Source organism: Rhinatrema bivittatum, chromosome 10 (assembly GCF_901001135.1).
Source record: "Rhinatrema bivittatum chromosome 10, aRhiBiv1.1, whole genome shotgun sequence".
Taxonomy (NCBI): domain Eukaryota; kingdom Metazoa; phylum Chordata; class Amphibia; order Gymnophiona; family Rhinatrematidae; genus Rhinatrema; species Rhinatrema bivittatum.
Window position 1 is genome coordinate 57,848,913 of NC_042624.1, and position 16,699 is coordinate 57,865,611.

The 16,699-nt window shown below is 43.3% G+C and overlaps 1 protein-coding gene and 1 long non-coding RNA gene across 4 annotated transcripts in view; one reads left to right on the plus strand and one right to left on the minus strand.

The window, feature by feature from the left end:
- Window positions 1–275: 275 nt before the first annotated feature.
- DENND1B (DENN domain containing 1B) overlaps window positions 276–16,699 on the plus strand; it is a 505,088-nt gene continuing 488,664 nt past the window's right edge. For all 3 annotated transcript variants that reach the window (XM_029617745.1, XM_029617746.1, XM_029617747.1), the window contains exons 1-2: window positions 276–410; window positions 3,648–3,712. In XM_029617745.1, the coding sequence (XP_029473605.1) occupies window positions 394–410; window positions 3,648–3,712 (82 nt within the window). In that variant the 5' untranslated portion in view covers window positions 276–393. The remainder of the gene's footprint in view (window positions 411–3,647; window positions 3,713–16,699) is intronic.
- LOC115099854 overlaps window positions 11,517–16,699 on the minus strand; it is a 47,393-nt gene continuing 42,210 nt past the window's right edge. The window contains exons 3-4 of the long non-coding RNA XR_003858901.1: window positions 13,793–13,959; window positions 11,517–11,650 (exon numbers count right to left, since the gene is read on the minus strand). This is a non-coding gene — a long non-coding RNA (uncharacterized LOC115099854). The remainder of the gene's footprint in view (window positions 11,651–13,792; window positions 13,960–16,699) is intronic.

A 16,699-nucleotide genomic window follows, 5' to 3' on the forward strand; every position in this document is an offset into this window, starting at 1 on the left:
ACGGCAAATACAGAAAAGCCCTAAATGTAGCGAGCGTGACTAATAACGAGCAGAAGGAAAAAAGAAACTGAAGGGGAGACGTCGATCCGGGCGTTCCGCTGAAGCGGTCGTCGGTAGCAGCCAAGGCAGGGCTCGGGCGCCTCGTGCTCTGACGCGCCCGGCGGCTCGGGGCTCTCGCGCTCTCTCGCCTGTCGCTGTCACTCCCGGGCTCAGGTGTTGCCGCGCGGGTGACGTCAGCGGCGGCAGCGGCACTTCCTGCTTTTTTTTTCGGAAGGTGGAGGAGGAGGAGGAGGCGGCGGAGGTGGTAGTAGTAGCGAGCACCGAGGCATGGGTGGCCCCTGAGCCGGAGAGGGGGTGTGGGGGCGCCGGCCCTTCCGGGCCCGCGATGCGACCATGGACTGCAGGATAAAGTGAGTGTGCGTGAGGGGCGCCCGCTGCCCCGTTACGGCGGCGCTAGGCCGCAAAGCCACGAGGTGGCCGGCAGGAGCCGGGGCCGGCCGCAGGTGCTGGCGGGGCTCTCTGGCACGCGCCACGCGCGGGGGCTTGGCTGCTGCTTTGCCTCGCCGGTCGGGCTTGGCAGGGATGCGCTCAGGGTTTTTTTTTTAGGGAACCCGGTGACATCTCCAGCAGCGCTGGCGGTCGAGGTAGAAAAGTGTCAGCGTTTATCAGATCTCACTTGTCTTTAAGTTGCAAACATGAATTCTTTCATGGTATGTATGCTATGATTCAGCTCAGCAAGTGTAAAAGCAGCAGCTCAGAGTGATGGCAGGTATAAAGTACGCTGGGGTGTTGCTGGGCACGAAGACGTTGGGAATTGTTTAGTAATGTGTGTGAAAATATTTAGCTTATTGATGCTAGAGACTTGGCTTGTTTCGTTCAGTCTTAACCTAAAGGGCTGGCACATCCTCTAAGTGTTATCGGTGTCATCGAGGAGACGTGTGGCTTGTTATTTATTAACTTTTTTTTTGAGAGTCTAGTTTTACGGGCGGTAGGTAGACAATATGAAATGTTAGAGAAACGCGACAAGTTATGCACATAATAGCTTGACACAATTCTGAAGTATGGCAGGTAACAGAAGATCGCTCTTTATTCATATCAAAGTTGCTGGCATGCAAACGTTAAAAACAAAAGCTGCCATTTGTACAGTTTACTAGGAAAGGGTCCGCTGGATTGAGTTTATACTGGACATGGAAAGTTACACGTATGGTATTAAGGCCCACTACTAAGAACTGGGGTACTGTCAGGAAATCCCCTCTCTAAGGTCTCCTGTGACACAAGCTGAAGCTGTATACTTGATACCTCTGTTAGGGTAACTTCCCCCTTAGGGCTGTTTAGGCCTATAACTGTAGTAGGTGCTATTTATGATACTGTAGCAGGGAATGAAGTACTGTGCAAACACCTAGTGCTGGTAATCAGCAAGGGGAATCTCTTGCAGGCCATTAACTTAGCTTTCTTTACTGTAAACCTTGTAGTCTCTTCAGTTTCTTTTTTCGCTGCCTTGTGGAATTTGTATTCCTGGGCTGTTCTGGAGGAAGATTAAAATCCTGGCTTCTCCTTTGGGTACCACAGGAAAGAAGAAAGCCTCAACCAATCAGAAACAAGTATATGTTAATGATATACTAGCTTACCAGTAGCAATTTATTACTCATGAGTAAATAATTGTGTAATTATAGTCTTGGTAGACATGTCTTTATGCATTCCAAAGATTTATTTTAAGCATGTGTTTGCATCTGCACATTAGAATATGACTGTCACATGGCTATTTTTGACCAAGTTTGTCATTGCTTGTGTATTAAGTACAGCTTGCTTTACACTTAGGGATATTTTTATTTCTATTTAAATGAAATAGAGAAGTATGTCCAAACAGTACTAAACAAGCCAGCTGGGAGAACTGCTGTAAGGCTGAGGTGTAAGAAGTCAGAAAAGCAGTAATTTCACTTTTTTTTTTTTTTTTACATATAGAACATATCTTATGGGAAAACAGCTCACTTTTTCAGCTTTAACAATTTTGTTTCAGGCAACCCTTTGGAAATACAGTAGACAAAACTAACTTGTTTGTGAATCTCACCAGCTGTCTGTTTTCTTGATTTCTGTGCTCCCACACACACATTCCTCCCAAGCTTTGCTATTCTTCGATTGGATTCTGCATGCTGGTAGTGTGGTAAATTTGATCATACTTTCATACGCTGAGGCCCTTGGACTTGATTGTAACTAACCCAAAGTAGTGTTTTTTTCAACTGCTATTTAACGATTCAGAAAGACCCCCTTTTCCTGCAAGACTCATTGGCACATGATTTGTCTAAGTTTTGTTTGCCTTTTTCTGTTGAGCTGTATGTAGTAAGGATGTATGTTGCTAGAAGTGTCATAATAGATAGATAGATAGGCCTGTCATCTGAGTGAGGCTTACATTGTCTTTGTGGTGCTGCACACAGGAAATAGCTTGTAGATCAGCATGGGCCCTTAGCAAACCTTCTCTTCTCAGAATGAGTTGTTATACCCCTTCCCCCCCCCCCCCAACCCCCAAGCTATCTTCTGGCTATCTGCTCTTGGTCACATCAGCAGATGAGAGTGGGAGAAGTAATAACACACATTATTAGTTTTCTGAATAATGACATTTTTTAGAACAGCATGTTGTGTAGAAACATTTAATTTTTATTAAGATTTGTAAATATATTTTATGGGCGCATCAAGCCAATATTACTGCTCTACACCATTTTAACTGCCTTGATTTAAGAAATAGCTAAGAGACAGCTCTGATGGACTGGCTGGCAGACTGAATATTTTTGAGCCTAAGCTAAGGCTACAGAATGTTGCCTTTTCAGCATTCAAGTCAGTGTCTTGATTGGTTGTTATAATTAACAAATTCTACAGACAAAGAAGGAAAGCATGTGGGACTGTCTTCGATTACAAGAGGAAGAAAGTGAACAGGATTATCAGCTATAACCAGATATAGGCTAAATCTGCATCAGTTAACTTCTCAGTTCTGATCCTGAGTGTACCCTGCAACAAATTTGGATTTTAGTTTACCCATAGGGGTAGATTTTCAAAGGGTTACGCGCGTAACCCCCGAAAACCTATCCCAAAATCCTCCCTGCGCGCCAAGCCTATCTTGCATAGGCTGCCGGCGCGCGCAAAGCCCCGGGACGCGTGTAAGTCCTGGGGGGGGGAGGGTGTCGGGGGCGTGTTGCGGCCGACGCGGCATCGGGGGCGTGTTGCGGCCGACGCGGCATCGGGGGCGTGTCGCGGCCGACGCGGCATCGGGGGCGTTCCAGGGGCGTGGCCGCGGCCTCCGGACCAGCCCCCGGACCATGGTGCGCCGGCGGCCGGCCCGGCACGCACAAGTTACGCCTGCGCAAGTTACGCCTGCGCCTACTTTTTTATAAAATCTACCCCCAGAATGTGCAAATATACTATCAATTTGCTGAGAACCAGACCTGTCTGTTGAGGGGTGAGGAAGGGGGAAGACTGGAATTGAGAGCCAGTGTGTTAAAAGTAAAGGACAAACCACACAAACATGTTAATATTACAGGAGGGGAATATTTAGTACATGCAGATCTGCTTTGAGAATTGATGGCGTCGTGTGTCTACAATATTTACTTACCTCTTTAATTATACACGTATGATGGATTTAATCTTTTGTTTTGCAGGGAAAACCCAGAAAGGACCTTTGATTTGGTACTAAAGGTGGAATGCTCTAATTCTGAAAATGAAGGTACTGTAACCTTACACCAACAATGTTTCATGTTGCTTTTTTTTCTTGAAGCTGTGATTGTGCAACACACTGTATGGTGGTTTAGAGGATTTGTGTCAAACCTTTTTACTACCAGTTATAGTCTCAAGATGGTTAACTGTCTTATTCTGTCAAAAATTTCAAAAAAGCTCAAACTTTATTCAACTAGAATGCCGTTTTAGTTTGCATGCCCCCCTATTATTTTGTTTGCAATAAGTGATGATTATTCAATATAAAACGTATTTAAAAAATACTTACATATAACTCTCTTTTTTTTGGCCTAGCAGTTTTCTCTTACTCCTTTGTACATTTAGCTCAGTCGGGATCAGGGCTGGGATCTGATGCCAGGAGCCTTCAATTGCAGCTACCTGGTTCCCTCCCCCCCTCTATTTCATATACCTTCCCAATTTACGTTTAGTCCAGTAGTTATAGTGACAGCCCTGGGGCCAGGTACCATGCACCAGGGTTCCTTCTGACCCCTGCAATCACGGGCTCTAAATCCAGTCACTAGGTGTCACCCTTAAGCAGTGATCTTGACTTCCTGTCCCAGCAGAACCGAGGACCTTCAGTATGGCAGTACATAGTACTTGCTACTGGGCCAGCCCCTAAATAAATACATTTTTGCAAAATAATAAATTGGTCTTTGAGCCATTGAAAATTGGCTTATATAAAATGAGGGATGAATATTTTTTTTAACTTTTCAATTGATCTAATGAAGTCTGGGACCATGAGGGCTGCGACAGTGAGTGGAAAACAAAAGCATATCATAATGGAAAACACATAGGGGTAGATTTTGAAAGGGTTACGCACGTAACCCCCGAAAACCTACCCCAAACCCCCCCCCTGCGCGCGCCGAGCCTATCTTGCATAGGCTGCCTGCGTGCGCAAAGCCTCGGGACGCGCGCAGGTCCCGGGGCTTTCCTGGGGGGGGGGGGCATGTCGGGGGGCGTGTAGCGGCCGGCGCGTCATCGGGGGCATTCCGGGGGTGTGGCCACGGCCTCCAGACCAGCCCCCGGACCGGACCATGGCGCGCTGGCGGCCGGCCCGGCGTGCGTAAGTTAGGCCTGCCCGGGGCAGGTGTAAAACTTGTGCAACAAAGGTGGTGGTGGGGGGTTTAGATAAGGCCGGGGGGGGGGGGGGGTGTTAAGGAGGGGAAGGTGCGGGGGGGTGGAAGGAAAGTTTCCTCCGAGGCCGCTCCGATTTCAGAGCGGCCTCGGTGGGAACAGAGGCAGGCTGCGCGGCTTGGCGCGCGCAAGGCTGCCGATTTTGGGCAGCCTTGCGCGCGCCGACCCCAGATTTTAACAGATACGCGCGGCTACGCACATATCTATTGAAATCCAGCGTGCTTTTGTTTGCGCGCGCGCTTTTTTAATAAAATCTACCCCATATTGCACAGTAAAAGTGTTCTCATTAAAAACCCCATATATATTTTCAGATCTTTCTATTTCATTTAGAGACATAGATGATATCGTTAGAAAAGGATCGCTTCGTCTGCCAGGTCTGTTCATTTGTGCCTGCCTGCTATGCTGTTGCAGGTCTTACTTGATCTATGATCTTCGCCCTGTACTTATCCCAAGCATGCTTGGATAAGTGGGTTTTTTTTTTTTTTCCTCCTATAATCTCTGCTGAAAGTCTGGTCCAGGTGTCCACTGCCCTCTCAGTGGAAAAAGTATTTTCTCTTCTCTTTGAGCTTCCATCCTTCAGCTTCACATGATAACTCCTTGTCCTTGAGCTTTTGGTACTTTATTGAAACCTGCTAAATACTTGAATGCTTGTATCATATCTCTCTTTTACCTTCCTTCTTCTAGAGAGAAAATCTTTAGCTTCATCAGTCTTTCTGTGCGTGACTTATAGTGCAGGCCAGCACCATTTTGGTGGTCCTCGTTTCACTTGCCTCTGCTGTGTTGATGTTCTTTGGTTGATGTGGTTTTCAGACCTGAACACAGTACTCAAGGAGGAGTTTCACCAGAGATCTCCCAGGAGATAGTATGACTTATTATTTATTTTTTTTAAAGCTAGTGATATCTCTCTTTGTCACCCAAGTATACTATTAGCTTTCCCAATAGCTAGCTACCTTGAGGTTAGAGGAGATGACCCCTCAGTTCTCTTTCTTGTTTGCTAGTTCTTCACCTCCAAAACTGTATTTGGCCCTTGGATTTATACATCCCAAATGCATGAGTTTTTGTATTTTGGATTAAAATGGGGTTGCTAGACCTCTGATCATTTTTCCAATTTCCTGAAGGCCTCTTTCATCTTGTCTGCCCCTTCTAGCATTTCTATTCTGTTGCAAATTTGTTATCTGCATGTGGCATATTTTCCTCTCTATCCCGTCCCAAGTGCCACTTTTAAAGATATTGAAGTGAACTGGGCCTAGCACTGATTCTTTGGGCACTCTGCTGGTCACTTTACCTTCACCAGTTTGGATCCTGTTGACTACTGCTCTCTGAGTCCTGTTGCTCAATCACCACCTTACCCAGTTTTTATAATTTTTTTTTCTTTTGGTTTCCAGACTGGTTATCTTGTTTAAACTATGTGGAACAGTGTCAAAAGCGTTAACGAAATCCAGATAAGCCATCCCCCCCCTCCACCCTGATTATGCTATGCTAGTCACTTCTTCAAAGAAATCAATAAAGTTTGCTGGACAGGACTTCCCTCTTGTGAAAACGTGTTGCCTCTGATCCTGTAATCCTCTTCAATGTACTGCACTAGCCTATCCTTCGGTAGTGCTTCCATTAGCTTGCTCAACTCTGATTCTAACCTAACAGGTCTGTAGTTTTCAGCTTCCTCCTTATTCACCCTTGTGGAGCACTGCTACATCTACTCTTCTCTGGTTTCTTGGAACCTCTTCTGTTTCAAGTGAATAGTTAAAAATAAAACCCAAGATATTAAACTGTAAAGGCAGTTTCTTTAAGGCAGATCCCCGATTTAAGGACAAGATTGTATTTTGGCCAAGAAAATAAAAACATTTCGGGGTAGTTCTGGAAAAGCCATTTGATTTGGAATCCCAAGTTATTTCCGTTGCAAAAAGTGCTTTATTTCTCTGGGTACAGAGAAATACTTACAGTACATGATTGTAATCTGCTTTCACATGGCTGACCCGTCATGAAAGCCAGAATATAAATCACAAATTGTCTTAATTTATAAATGTAATTAATTTAAGTGCAGGGATTGCTTCCTTATGTGGATGGTACGGCTTTGCAGATGGTGGTACTGACTCTGGTGATGTCCCATTTAGATTATTGTAATGCCTTCTTGGCAGGTATGCCATCTAATTTACTACACAGGTTGCAATTAGTGCAGAATATCACAGCAAGGTTCATTTTGGGGAAAATCACTCAGAGAGCCACTTTAATGCTTGAAACTTTGCATTGGTTGCCCATTTCAGCACGTACCGAGTTTTTAAATGGTTAATCTTATCTTTTCGGGCCCTTGGAGAGGGAAAGCCAGTCTATTTATATGCGATGCTGAATTGGCACCAATTGAGTAAGCAATTGAGAACCTTAGATATCTAAGTATTATCAGGTACCCCATCAAGTTTATGTTGTGCCAGTTTCATGAATACCACCTACTCAGTAAATGGCAGTGTTCACCCCACAGCCCCTTAATATCCTCGCCATTTGCCTTTGGTCCATTGCCCTCTTCTAGTGCGAATACCAAAGCAAAAGTATTTAAGGTATGTTTTCTTTCAATCCTCCCCTTTACTTCCTACTATTCCCTTTTTAGTTTTCTTCTTTCCACTTATATATCTAAAGAAAGTTTTATCCCCAACTTATTTGACATTCCATTGGAAGATTTTTCTTCCTTTTGTTTGCCTGCCACTATTTGTTACATTACATCTTCTCTGTACTTCAATCTTCTTTTCATATTTTGTTATTCTGTCTTACCCCTTTTCAGTTCCATTTTTCATTTATATATCTGTCTCTTCATCTCTGACAGACACAGTTACACAGCGATATCTTGGCCACAACTGCACAGCAGCCTTCCTGTCTGACTCAACTTTACTAAGCATATCCTCCTTTCAACACATGTACATATATAAGCACATACAGCCACAACCTTGCGTACAGAGACTAGATATGCATGCACACGTGCTTTGAGCGAGAGGCTGCTCAGTTTCTTTTTCTCTTTTCTGTACTCTGTAGATGAGAAGATCCTGCAATTGATAACAGCACTCATGGCCTGCTCCCTCCTATCCAGCTGCAGCAGGCCCCGGTATCATGTTATTTCCTTCCCCACTAGCAGAGCCCTAGCCCTTCTGGTGGCTGATGTTCCTGCCTTACTTGTAAAAGTAGTGGCACACTGCCTCAGTTGTATACCAAGCTATCTCTTACGTATTCATTAAGGGATATCCTGAAGACCTGAGCAGTGTGTGGCTCTTGAGGACTGGAGATTCTCCTCCCCATTTTAGGGAGTAAGAACATAAGAAATTGCCATGCTGGGTCAGACCAAGGGGCCATCAAGCCCAGCATCCTGTTTCCAACAGAGGCCAAACCAGGCCACAAGAACCTGGCAATTACCCAAACACTAAGAAGATCCCATGCTACTGATGCAATTAATAGCAGTGGCCATTCCCTAAGTAAACTTGATTAATAGCTGTTAATGGACTTCTTCTCCAAGAACTTATCCAAATCTTTTTTGAACCCAGCTACACTAACTGCACTAACCACATCCTCTGGCAACAAATTCCAGAGCTTTATTGTGCGTTGAATGAAAAAGAATTTTCTCCGATTAGTCTTAAATGTGCTACTTGCTAACTTCATGGAATGCCCCCTAATCCTTCTATTATTCGAAAGTGTGAATAACCGAGTCACATCTACTCATTCAAGACCTCTCATGATCTTAAAGACCTCTATCATATCCCCCCTCAGCCGTCTCTTCTCCAAGTACATCTTCAGTCTCTGTATGGCTATAGTGCAGTCAGCACCATTGTAGTTGCTCTCCTCTTGGTCAACGCCTTTCTGTAGATGTGTCTTTCAAAGCTGCATACAGTATTTAGTTATTTATTTAGATTAGATATACTGCAATATTTCCAAGGGGTTTACATTAAAAAGCCACAGTAAAGACGGCTAACAAAGTTAACAGGCCAGACTAAAAGTAGATGGAAAAATCTGTGTAAATAAGTGGCTAAACTAATATATCCCTCATACAATTAGCTGTTATAAACCTGAGAGAAAAGCCAAGATTTTTCCAGCCTTTCTAATTTTCAAAAGGTTTGATTCAGCTCCTATGTCAAGGGAGAGAGTCTTCCAAAGGGCCAGTGCCTGGTAACTAAAAAAAGGATTCCCTGGTGACCTCTAGGCTAATTGGTGTAGGGGAAGGAAGCTGGAGAAGGTCTTTTTGAGAAGAAAGTAATGAGAGTAAGGAATCAACGGGACCCCTGTGTGCTGAGCATCTTAAATTTGATGCAACAGATTACCGGTAGCCAGTATAATCTCTGTAGAAAACTGTAAATCACTTTTTCCACTGTGTTTTGAAGTAGCTGCTGCAGCTTAATCTGAGAGATGGGTAGATCAGGAAAAGAGAATTCTAGTAATCGATCTTAGAGATTATGGGAGCATGCATTAGGTGTTTTAAATTATGAAGATCCAGAAAGGGAAGCAAATATTGAATGTATTTGAGGAAAAAATGCTCAAGATAGGGGTCTTATATACTACTTGCTGTAAGGTAGTTAAATAAGAATTATTGTTTAAAATTGCCTCTGTGCTGCTAAGTCACTTCATGAAAATAATTTCAAATTTTTGCCTTCTGGCTCTATTTTCTCCTTGGTGTATCTTTTTTACTCTTGTTTGTGAAACTACAGCTGTATTTAAAAAAAAAAAAAAAAAAAAAAAAATCGGAGACCAGCTACATTGGTGATGTCTTGAGCACTGGGGAGAAAATTAGTTCATTAAGTAGTAGCTAAGAGGATACAAATGATTTTATATATATAAAAAAAAAAAGAAATGCAAAAGCTTTTAGTGCTTGGCAAACTCAGTTGAACAATAACTTGGAGAAATCTATCAGTCTGGAATTCTTACTGGGTCTATTATAATCCTTTAAGGTCGGATAGTATTGATTGAATATTTTAATAATATCTTACCAAGATGTTTGCTTTTGCTTGTCACACTTGCACAAATCTTTGTACTGTAAAAGGCTGATGTTGTTTTGGCATGCTATACTGGATCTGTTTCTTTAAATAAAAAGTTAAAAATATATGGGGGCCCCCCAGTGCCTTATTTTTAAAAGTGACCTTTAGCAGAGTAGAAAGAGATTTTCAAATATTTAAATTATTTGTAGAGATACAGTGTCAGTGGAGTTGATGGTGGCAAGAAACTTGCCTGGAAGAATCATGAGGTGGTTTTTTTGGTTTTTTTTTAATTTAATCGAGACCCAGAATATACTTTTAGAATCTTTCATTTGTTATAGAATGCTGATGTTTTCTCTGTAATGAATTGTATGAGGTCACTACAGGAAGTGGTTGGAAAGAGGTAGCTAACTATAAAAGAATGACTCTCTGTATGTTCTGAATTTGCTAGGGAGTTAGCAATCTGTTCTGAATCTGATGCTTGATGGGAGGAGCAATCAGATAGTAGTTAGCAATCTGTTCGGGATCTGTAGTTATATATGAGAGTTGTGGGTGGATCCTTGGACCAGTGGCAGATGACCACGTCCCCGGGGAATGATCCCGAGAGGGACCACCGGTCAGGCTCAGAGTTAGGAGACAAACACACACTAGTTCTTTATTAGACAGTATACTGAACCACCAGAGATGGCAGTAGTGAGCTGGTAAGCCCGGCTGGGCTGTAGTCCCTCAGATACTGGAACAGCGATCCCTGGAAACTGGGCTGAAGAGAGACTGAGATATAGTGAGTAGGCAGTGTATGCAGATGTAACACTCACACAATGTCCCAATGAAGCCCAGGAGCTGGAAAGTATAGGCCCTCGAGGAGCGAGTACCTGGTTCCAGGGAAAGCTCAGAGAGAATGATGGTAACTCACTGATGTAGCTGAGATAGTTGGTAGTGAAAACTTCCAGGCAGAGGAGTATACGAAGCAAGTCTGGGATGAGGGCCCTCGAGGAGCTAGTACCGGTTCCAGACTGTCACCTGAAAAAACAAGGAGAGAGCGAGGCCCCCCGAGGAGCGGGTACCCCTGGTAAGTCCGAGGAGGCAGAGTAGCTTAGGTAATGAAACCCTTGCTAACTGGATGTGTTAGCAAATTCCAAGACCTTAAATATCCGTCGTGGGTGACGTCATCTTCGGGGGACGCCCCTGAGGTTTGCGCCAATGCCGGTACTTCAATCGGGGCCGCGCTGCGCGCGTGCCTCTAGGTCTCCAGGAAACATGGCGATTGCAGCGTCGAGCCGGTCCGGAGAACGCCGCGGTAGCCAGTCTTCCCGCGGACGGAGAGGGAGGCGCCAGAGAGGTAATGAGGGTGTTGGGCACTGACGGACACAACACTATATAATGCAACAATGAGAAAACAGAGACAAAGTCTTATTGTCAAGATATAGTTCCTAAAATATTTTTAAATGATGTCTGTTTCTTAAGTTTTTGTTTTTTCTTTTATTTCAGGTAGTAATATTATAGAATTGATTAGTTATTTAAAATCATGGTAATGTGTAGTAAAAGGTACGGTAATCATGTAGAATATCTGTCATTGTATGTGTATTTTGTCCTGTAGTTTCAATCTGTTCCTTTTTAATTTTTTTTTTTTGTTTGGTGCTGCCTTCTACTGACCTATGATGGCCATAAAGCTTCATTCCCCGTTACCCAGAGTTCTTCTCCATTTTTACCTCTCTCCCTGTTTTCACCCCTAGAACCCATTATTTGTAGACGCGATGTCTGATCACTGGTTATCACAGTTGTGTTGTAGCTAGGTCTCCCTTCTCCGTGGAGGCTGCGATCACTTTTTCTCTTCAGCATTTCCAGCTCCATCTGGCCTGCGGAACAGAAGCTGAGCTCAGAAATATTATCATTATCTTTGGTTTACAATTATACTATCCTAGAAATTGGAGAGACATGGAGAACTTGCTCATTTATTATGTTTTCCTTCTACAAAATTTCTTAGGTGGCATAATCTCTGTGATTTCACACATTTAAAATTGAATGAATTCAGTTTCAAGTGACCAAGTTGATTTCAGTGAGTAATATTTTTAGAACTGTAATATTCATTGGCACAACGCAGTAGTATGCGGTATAGTTTGCACATGTACAGGCCGATTCAGTAATCTGTGCGCTGGATTTCAGCACACTGTTTTAACGATGCGCAGATTACAAGTTTTTTTTTTTTTTTTAAATTCCTGATGCAGTAAGCTAATGCTGTGCTAATGCATCAGGAGTAAAAACAAACACAAAAAACACCGCGTTGACTGGAAAATGTGAATTCAGCACAGCCGAACACACATTTTAACTGGGGACAGAGAGGGAGTGTCCCTTAGAATATGTATCGCTGCAGCCAGATAGCTGGATAAGTCCAGAGCTATCTAGCTACCTGGCCACCTTCTTTGTTAAGAAAACGCAGGTTAGGTCAGTGCACCTCTCTCTGTATCTGGGGGGTACTGCTTAATGCCCTCATTTGCATTGAATTTCCATGCGAGGGCGCTAAGCAGGATTCTGAGGTTCGAATACACGTCTTGTGATTTGTAAAACTCCTTGCTGCATCAGCAGTAAGGTTCACGCTCACAAAATGAGCTTTCAGATGTGGGTAAAGCTGTGTGTTGAACTGAATGCACCTCTCTGCATCAACCTGATAGTTTCTGACCTCGGACATGGCAGTGTTGGAAAAGGTTTGGGTTAGAACCTTTGCAGGTTGTCCTCCTTAAATTCCCTTGTTGATTTGATACTATCTGCGACACGACACAGCATCGTTGAGGAAAGATAGTGAAAGTCCTTGATGACTGGTTTGTTTTCAGTAGGAAGGCCTGTTTGTTTGTCTACATTTTTGTTATCTGTATGTAGAGTGCCCACTATCATTTTATAATAGATTAAATCTTAATGGGCTCAGTGAACCTTTCTTCCCCAAATGCTCTCTTACAGTGCTAATCTGCTAAAACCCCGTGATTGGAGAAGAACGAGAATTCTGGCTCATAGGTAACTCGTGATGAAAATAGCCAGGAATGTTACTGAGTTTACTATAACACTATGCATTATTTATCCGTGAGTTAATGTAAGCAGTGCTTCAGAACACCGTGACAGCATGTCATATTTTGTAGACACCCTGTTTTGTTCTTATTCCTTCGTTTTTCTGGTATATTTTTGAAGGGCTGCAGTCATTTTTGTCAGGCAAAGTGGGCAGCAGTTAGGACCTTTAATATCTTCCATATTTATATGTCTTGACTAGATTGTAGGGCTTCACTGAGGAAGGAGTGCTTACTTCTTATGCATATCTGTACATGCTGCATAGATCCTAGTAGCATTACAGACTTACGTAGTAACAGTAGTAGTAAACTGCTTTTTTCTTTGCCAGAAAGTTGCATTACCGTTGGTGTAAATGAACACTGACTTCCTCACCATCAGGAGCACAAAAGAGAGGGAAGCAATAGTGTAAATAGAAAGTTTGTGTTCTCAGTACTTATCAGTTGGGGAAACAAGGGTTGTCTTATGATTTTTCCAGTGTCACTGCCTCTTCTCTCTTCCCCAGTCATGGCTTTCTCAGCCTCCTTGTCAGTGGAGGGCAGAGCTGTTTTAAAGCGACAGTGCTAATAATAACTATCAGCTTGCTCTTTCTTGACTCTTCTTGCCTGTCTGGTTTCATTTGGAGATCTCCTTTATTTTTATCTAAACCCATTTCCGTATAGCTTCCATTTCTTTGTTAAAAATAAAAGTTATGCCCCTTGTTTTTAACACATTTTTCTCTAGGTCCTCTTGCCATTTGTTGTGTGCTTTATTTACTTGACGTGTAAGTGTGAGGCCTGCTTGGGGGCTTTGATAAGGATCCGCACAGCAGTGTCTCCCTATCTTACTTACATTGAGGAGGATGGGAGTGGATAAGTAGAAGGAGCTTTCAGTACCAACACCTTCATGGAATGAAAACAGGAAGCTCCATGGTTTTGTTTTATTAGGCAACTGAATTATCTACAAACCTTTTTTTGTTTTAACTCCACACAGAAACCTTCTCATTGTTTGACTGCACTTGGTTAATCACTGCTGGACTCCAAGATTAGATAACCCAGGCACACTTTCCTCTGTGTGCTGCACACCGTTCTCTCCCAGGTGTTTGTAGGTTTTAGTACATAAGACGTGTGGCTGCCTAGAATAATGAAATGAACTACTGTTATTAGACAATACAGAAAGTTTGTTCTTTGTTTGGAGAATCTGAATATTTTTGCTTCCATTAATTTTGTTTTGTGGGGCTACTTCACCATGGAAATGTGGTACATTTCAGACTCAGCTAGGAGGTACAATTTCAAAAGAGCAAAATAAGTCATATAAAGTTTATTAGGAATACTAGTTGAACCCTCAAGCCTTTTTGCTATGAAATTAATCCCTCATCCCTCTTACTCTTCTCCCCTGCCTCTCAGCCTTCCCTTACTCCTCGCTCCTCCCAGTTGCCTGACCCTATCACTTTTCCCCTTTTCCTTCTCCCAGAGCCTGACTGCAGCACTATCCCTCTATCCTCCAGCTTACCTCTCAGGCTGCTGCTTGGTCTCCCCTGCAGCCTGTATGGATGGCTTCACCTCCATCCTCTTGCCTGCAGCTTGGGCTACTGCTTCTTTGCCTTGTGTTTTTTTTTTTTTTTTTTAACACATGCTGTCTTGCTGACAACGTGTTTAATTTGCAAAAGACACATGCTATTCATAGGGTCTGCTCGTTATCAGCGAAATAACATGTGCTAAAACCTTGTCCCCTTGCAAGCACCCCCAAAACTACACCAATCGAGACACTACCATGCCCCAAGCATATTTTTTTTATGTACGGATGTCGAGATCAGTATTGAAAGAGGTTTGTCTGGCTAAGTCCAAGACTGATCTGACCCAGATTTATCTGGCGAAAAAGTTAGCTGGATAGGTTAGGGGTATTCTGGGGTGGCACTCACTTATCTGGCTAAGTTAGCTAGCTAATGCTGCTTTTCAGTGTTATCCAGCTAACATACATGGTTTTCTTCTTGTATTTTTTTATAAGATTTCATCAATAGTCCTAAAGTTAGCTGTGGATCAACTTATCCAACTAACTTTTTTTACATAGTTGGGTGCAATCAGAGTGGATAAGTTGATCCTGCTAACTTTGCTGGTCGGGTAGCTGCTGAAAATTGATCCCATTGAACTTTTCATGACTATTTTTTTTTGTATGTTGGGAATTTGCATGTTAAGGTGTTCTGTTGCTTTAAAACTGATGTGTGAATTTTCCCCTGAATGAAATGCAGCTGCGGAATGGGGCCTGCGCTCTGATGCCTTTCACGGGGCCAACATAAGACTTATCTAAAGAATCTGCTGTACATGAGGTTTGGACACCTGATAGGGTTTCTTTTTTTTTTTTTTTTCTTCTTGCTCACATGGTGCTCTTGATCTGGAGTTAGAGGGCAGTCTTGGTGCAGTGGTGTTTTATGACTGTCAAATACTTTGATGCTGCTGCCTTGTCTTAAGGAAGTGCATTGAGAACTACACAGTAATGATGTAAGTTGCCAGGGTTTGTCTTAAGGTGCTGAATCTTTTCTTTGAATTTGATTCTTGCTGGGTGGGTGTATTGGGTTTCATTATATTTTTTTCGGTGTACATTAAAGGAGGTCGTATTTTGCAGTAGGCGTATGAGCCAGACAGTAGCTTTCTCTGTGTCCTGCAGACCAGTTCAGACAAGTGGGATCACCCCTGCACACCAGCAGGTGGAAGCAGAGAGTACTCCTTCCTTTTTTTTTTTACGTCATTCCCGACTGTATATTTTGGGATGGCAAGATAGGTCTTCAGTAGTTCTCCATCTCCAGCTGGTGGTGGCTCTGCAGGGATAACAGGAGAAACTACAACCCCCCCCCCCCCCCAACAAATAGTAATAGGATACAAGGAGGATTTTTATTTTCTTATAGGGCCGAGAAGAAGGTGACTGGATGGCTGTTCTAACCTCAAAAAAAAAGTTCCTATTTGGGCTTGGTCTTTAGGGGAGTTCATGTGGTCCGCCTAGAGGTGAACCTTTAAGAAGTGAGAGACTTGCACAGATAAAAGTGGGAAAGCAAGCAATGTCTGAATCGTCCCCTTCCATGGCTGAAAGAGGCCAGAAATGCCTGTGCTGTGTACATAGGGGACAGAGCTCAATAGGGGACTCTTTTTTTTTTTTTTGTCCCAAGTACGATGGTCCTGAGCCCCTCTTGGACAAACAGGTACATGAAAGAACTCTTCCTTTTGGGAGGCTGGGAAGCCAGGGTAGACGCCAAGAGTGAGCTGGAATCTGAAGGGGAGCAGTCAGCTCTGTCTCAATGGGACATGTGGGGTGCGGCAGCACGAGCAGGACTGCTAAGTTCGGATTTTGCCTTTTTACGCTGAATAGCCAGATTTTAGCCTGCAGGCAGGCTGTGGGTGGAGGGAAGGGAGTGCCTGTGATGACTTTCTTTCCATTCTTCACCTGCCTTCTCAAGTATTTACAGTGGTGTGGCCCTGTCCAATTCCCCCTTGTCTCTGGTCACTTCATCAGCAGGCAGCTGTTCTCCTCTTCCTCCAGGGCCTGGGGATAAAGAAGACATTGCCTCCTATTTGGCTTGTGCTGACCGAAAGGTGTAATGGGTTAGTGACCTGGCATGACTTGGTACAAAATCATCCCTGCCTTTCAGTGAAACTGGGAAGGAGATGGCGCTGAGCACGAAATTAGATGTAACCAGCTTAGGGCTGAAGGGAAAAACTGGGTCAGGTATTTTATTAAAATATCTCCCTTTCCTCTAGAATCCAGTAATGCACGTGCTTTCTCATTATTGGATGATAAATATTGCTTTATAAGAGCATTTCTTGTAGCTGCAGAGATGCAGAAGGAAACTGCACAGTCACTAACTAAATCTAATTGTATAGCTT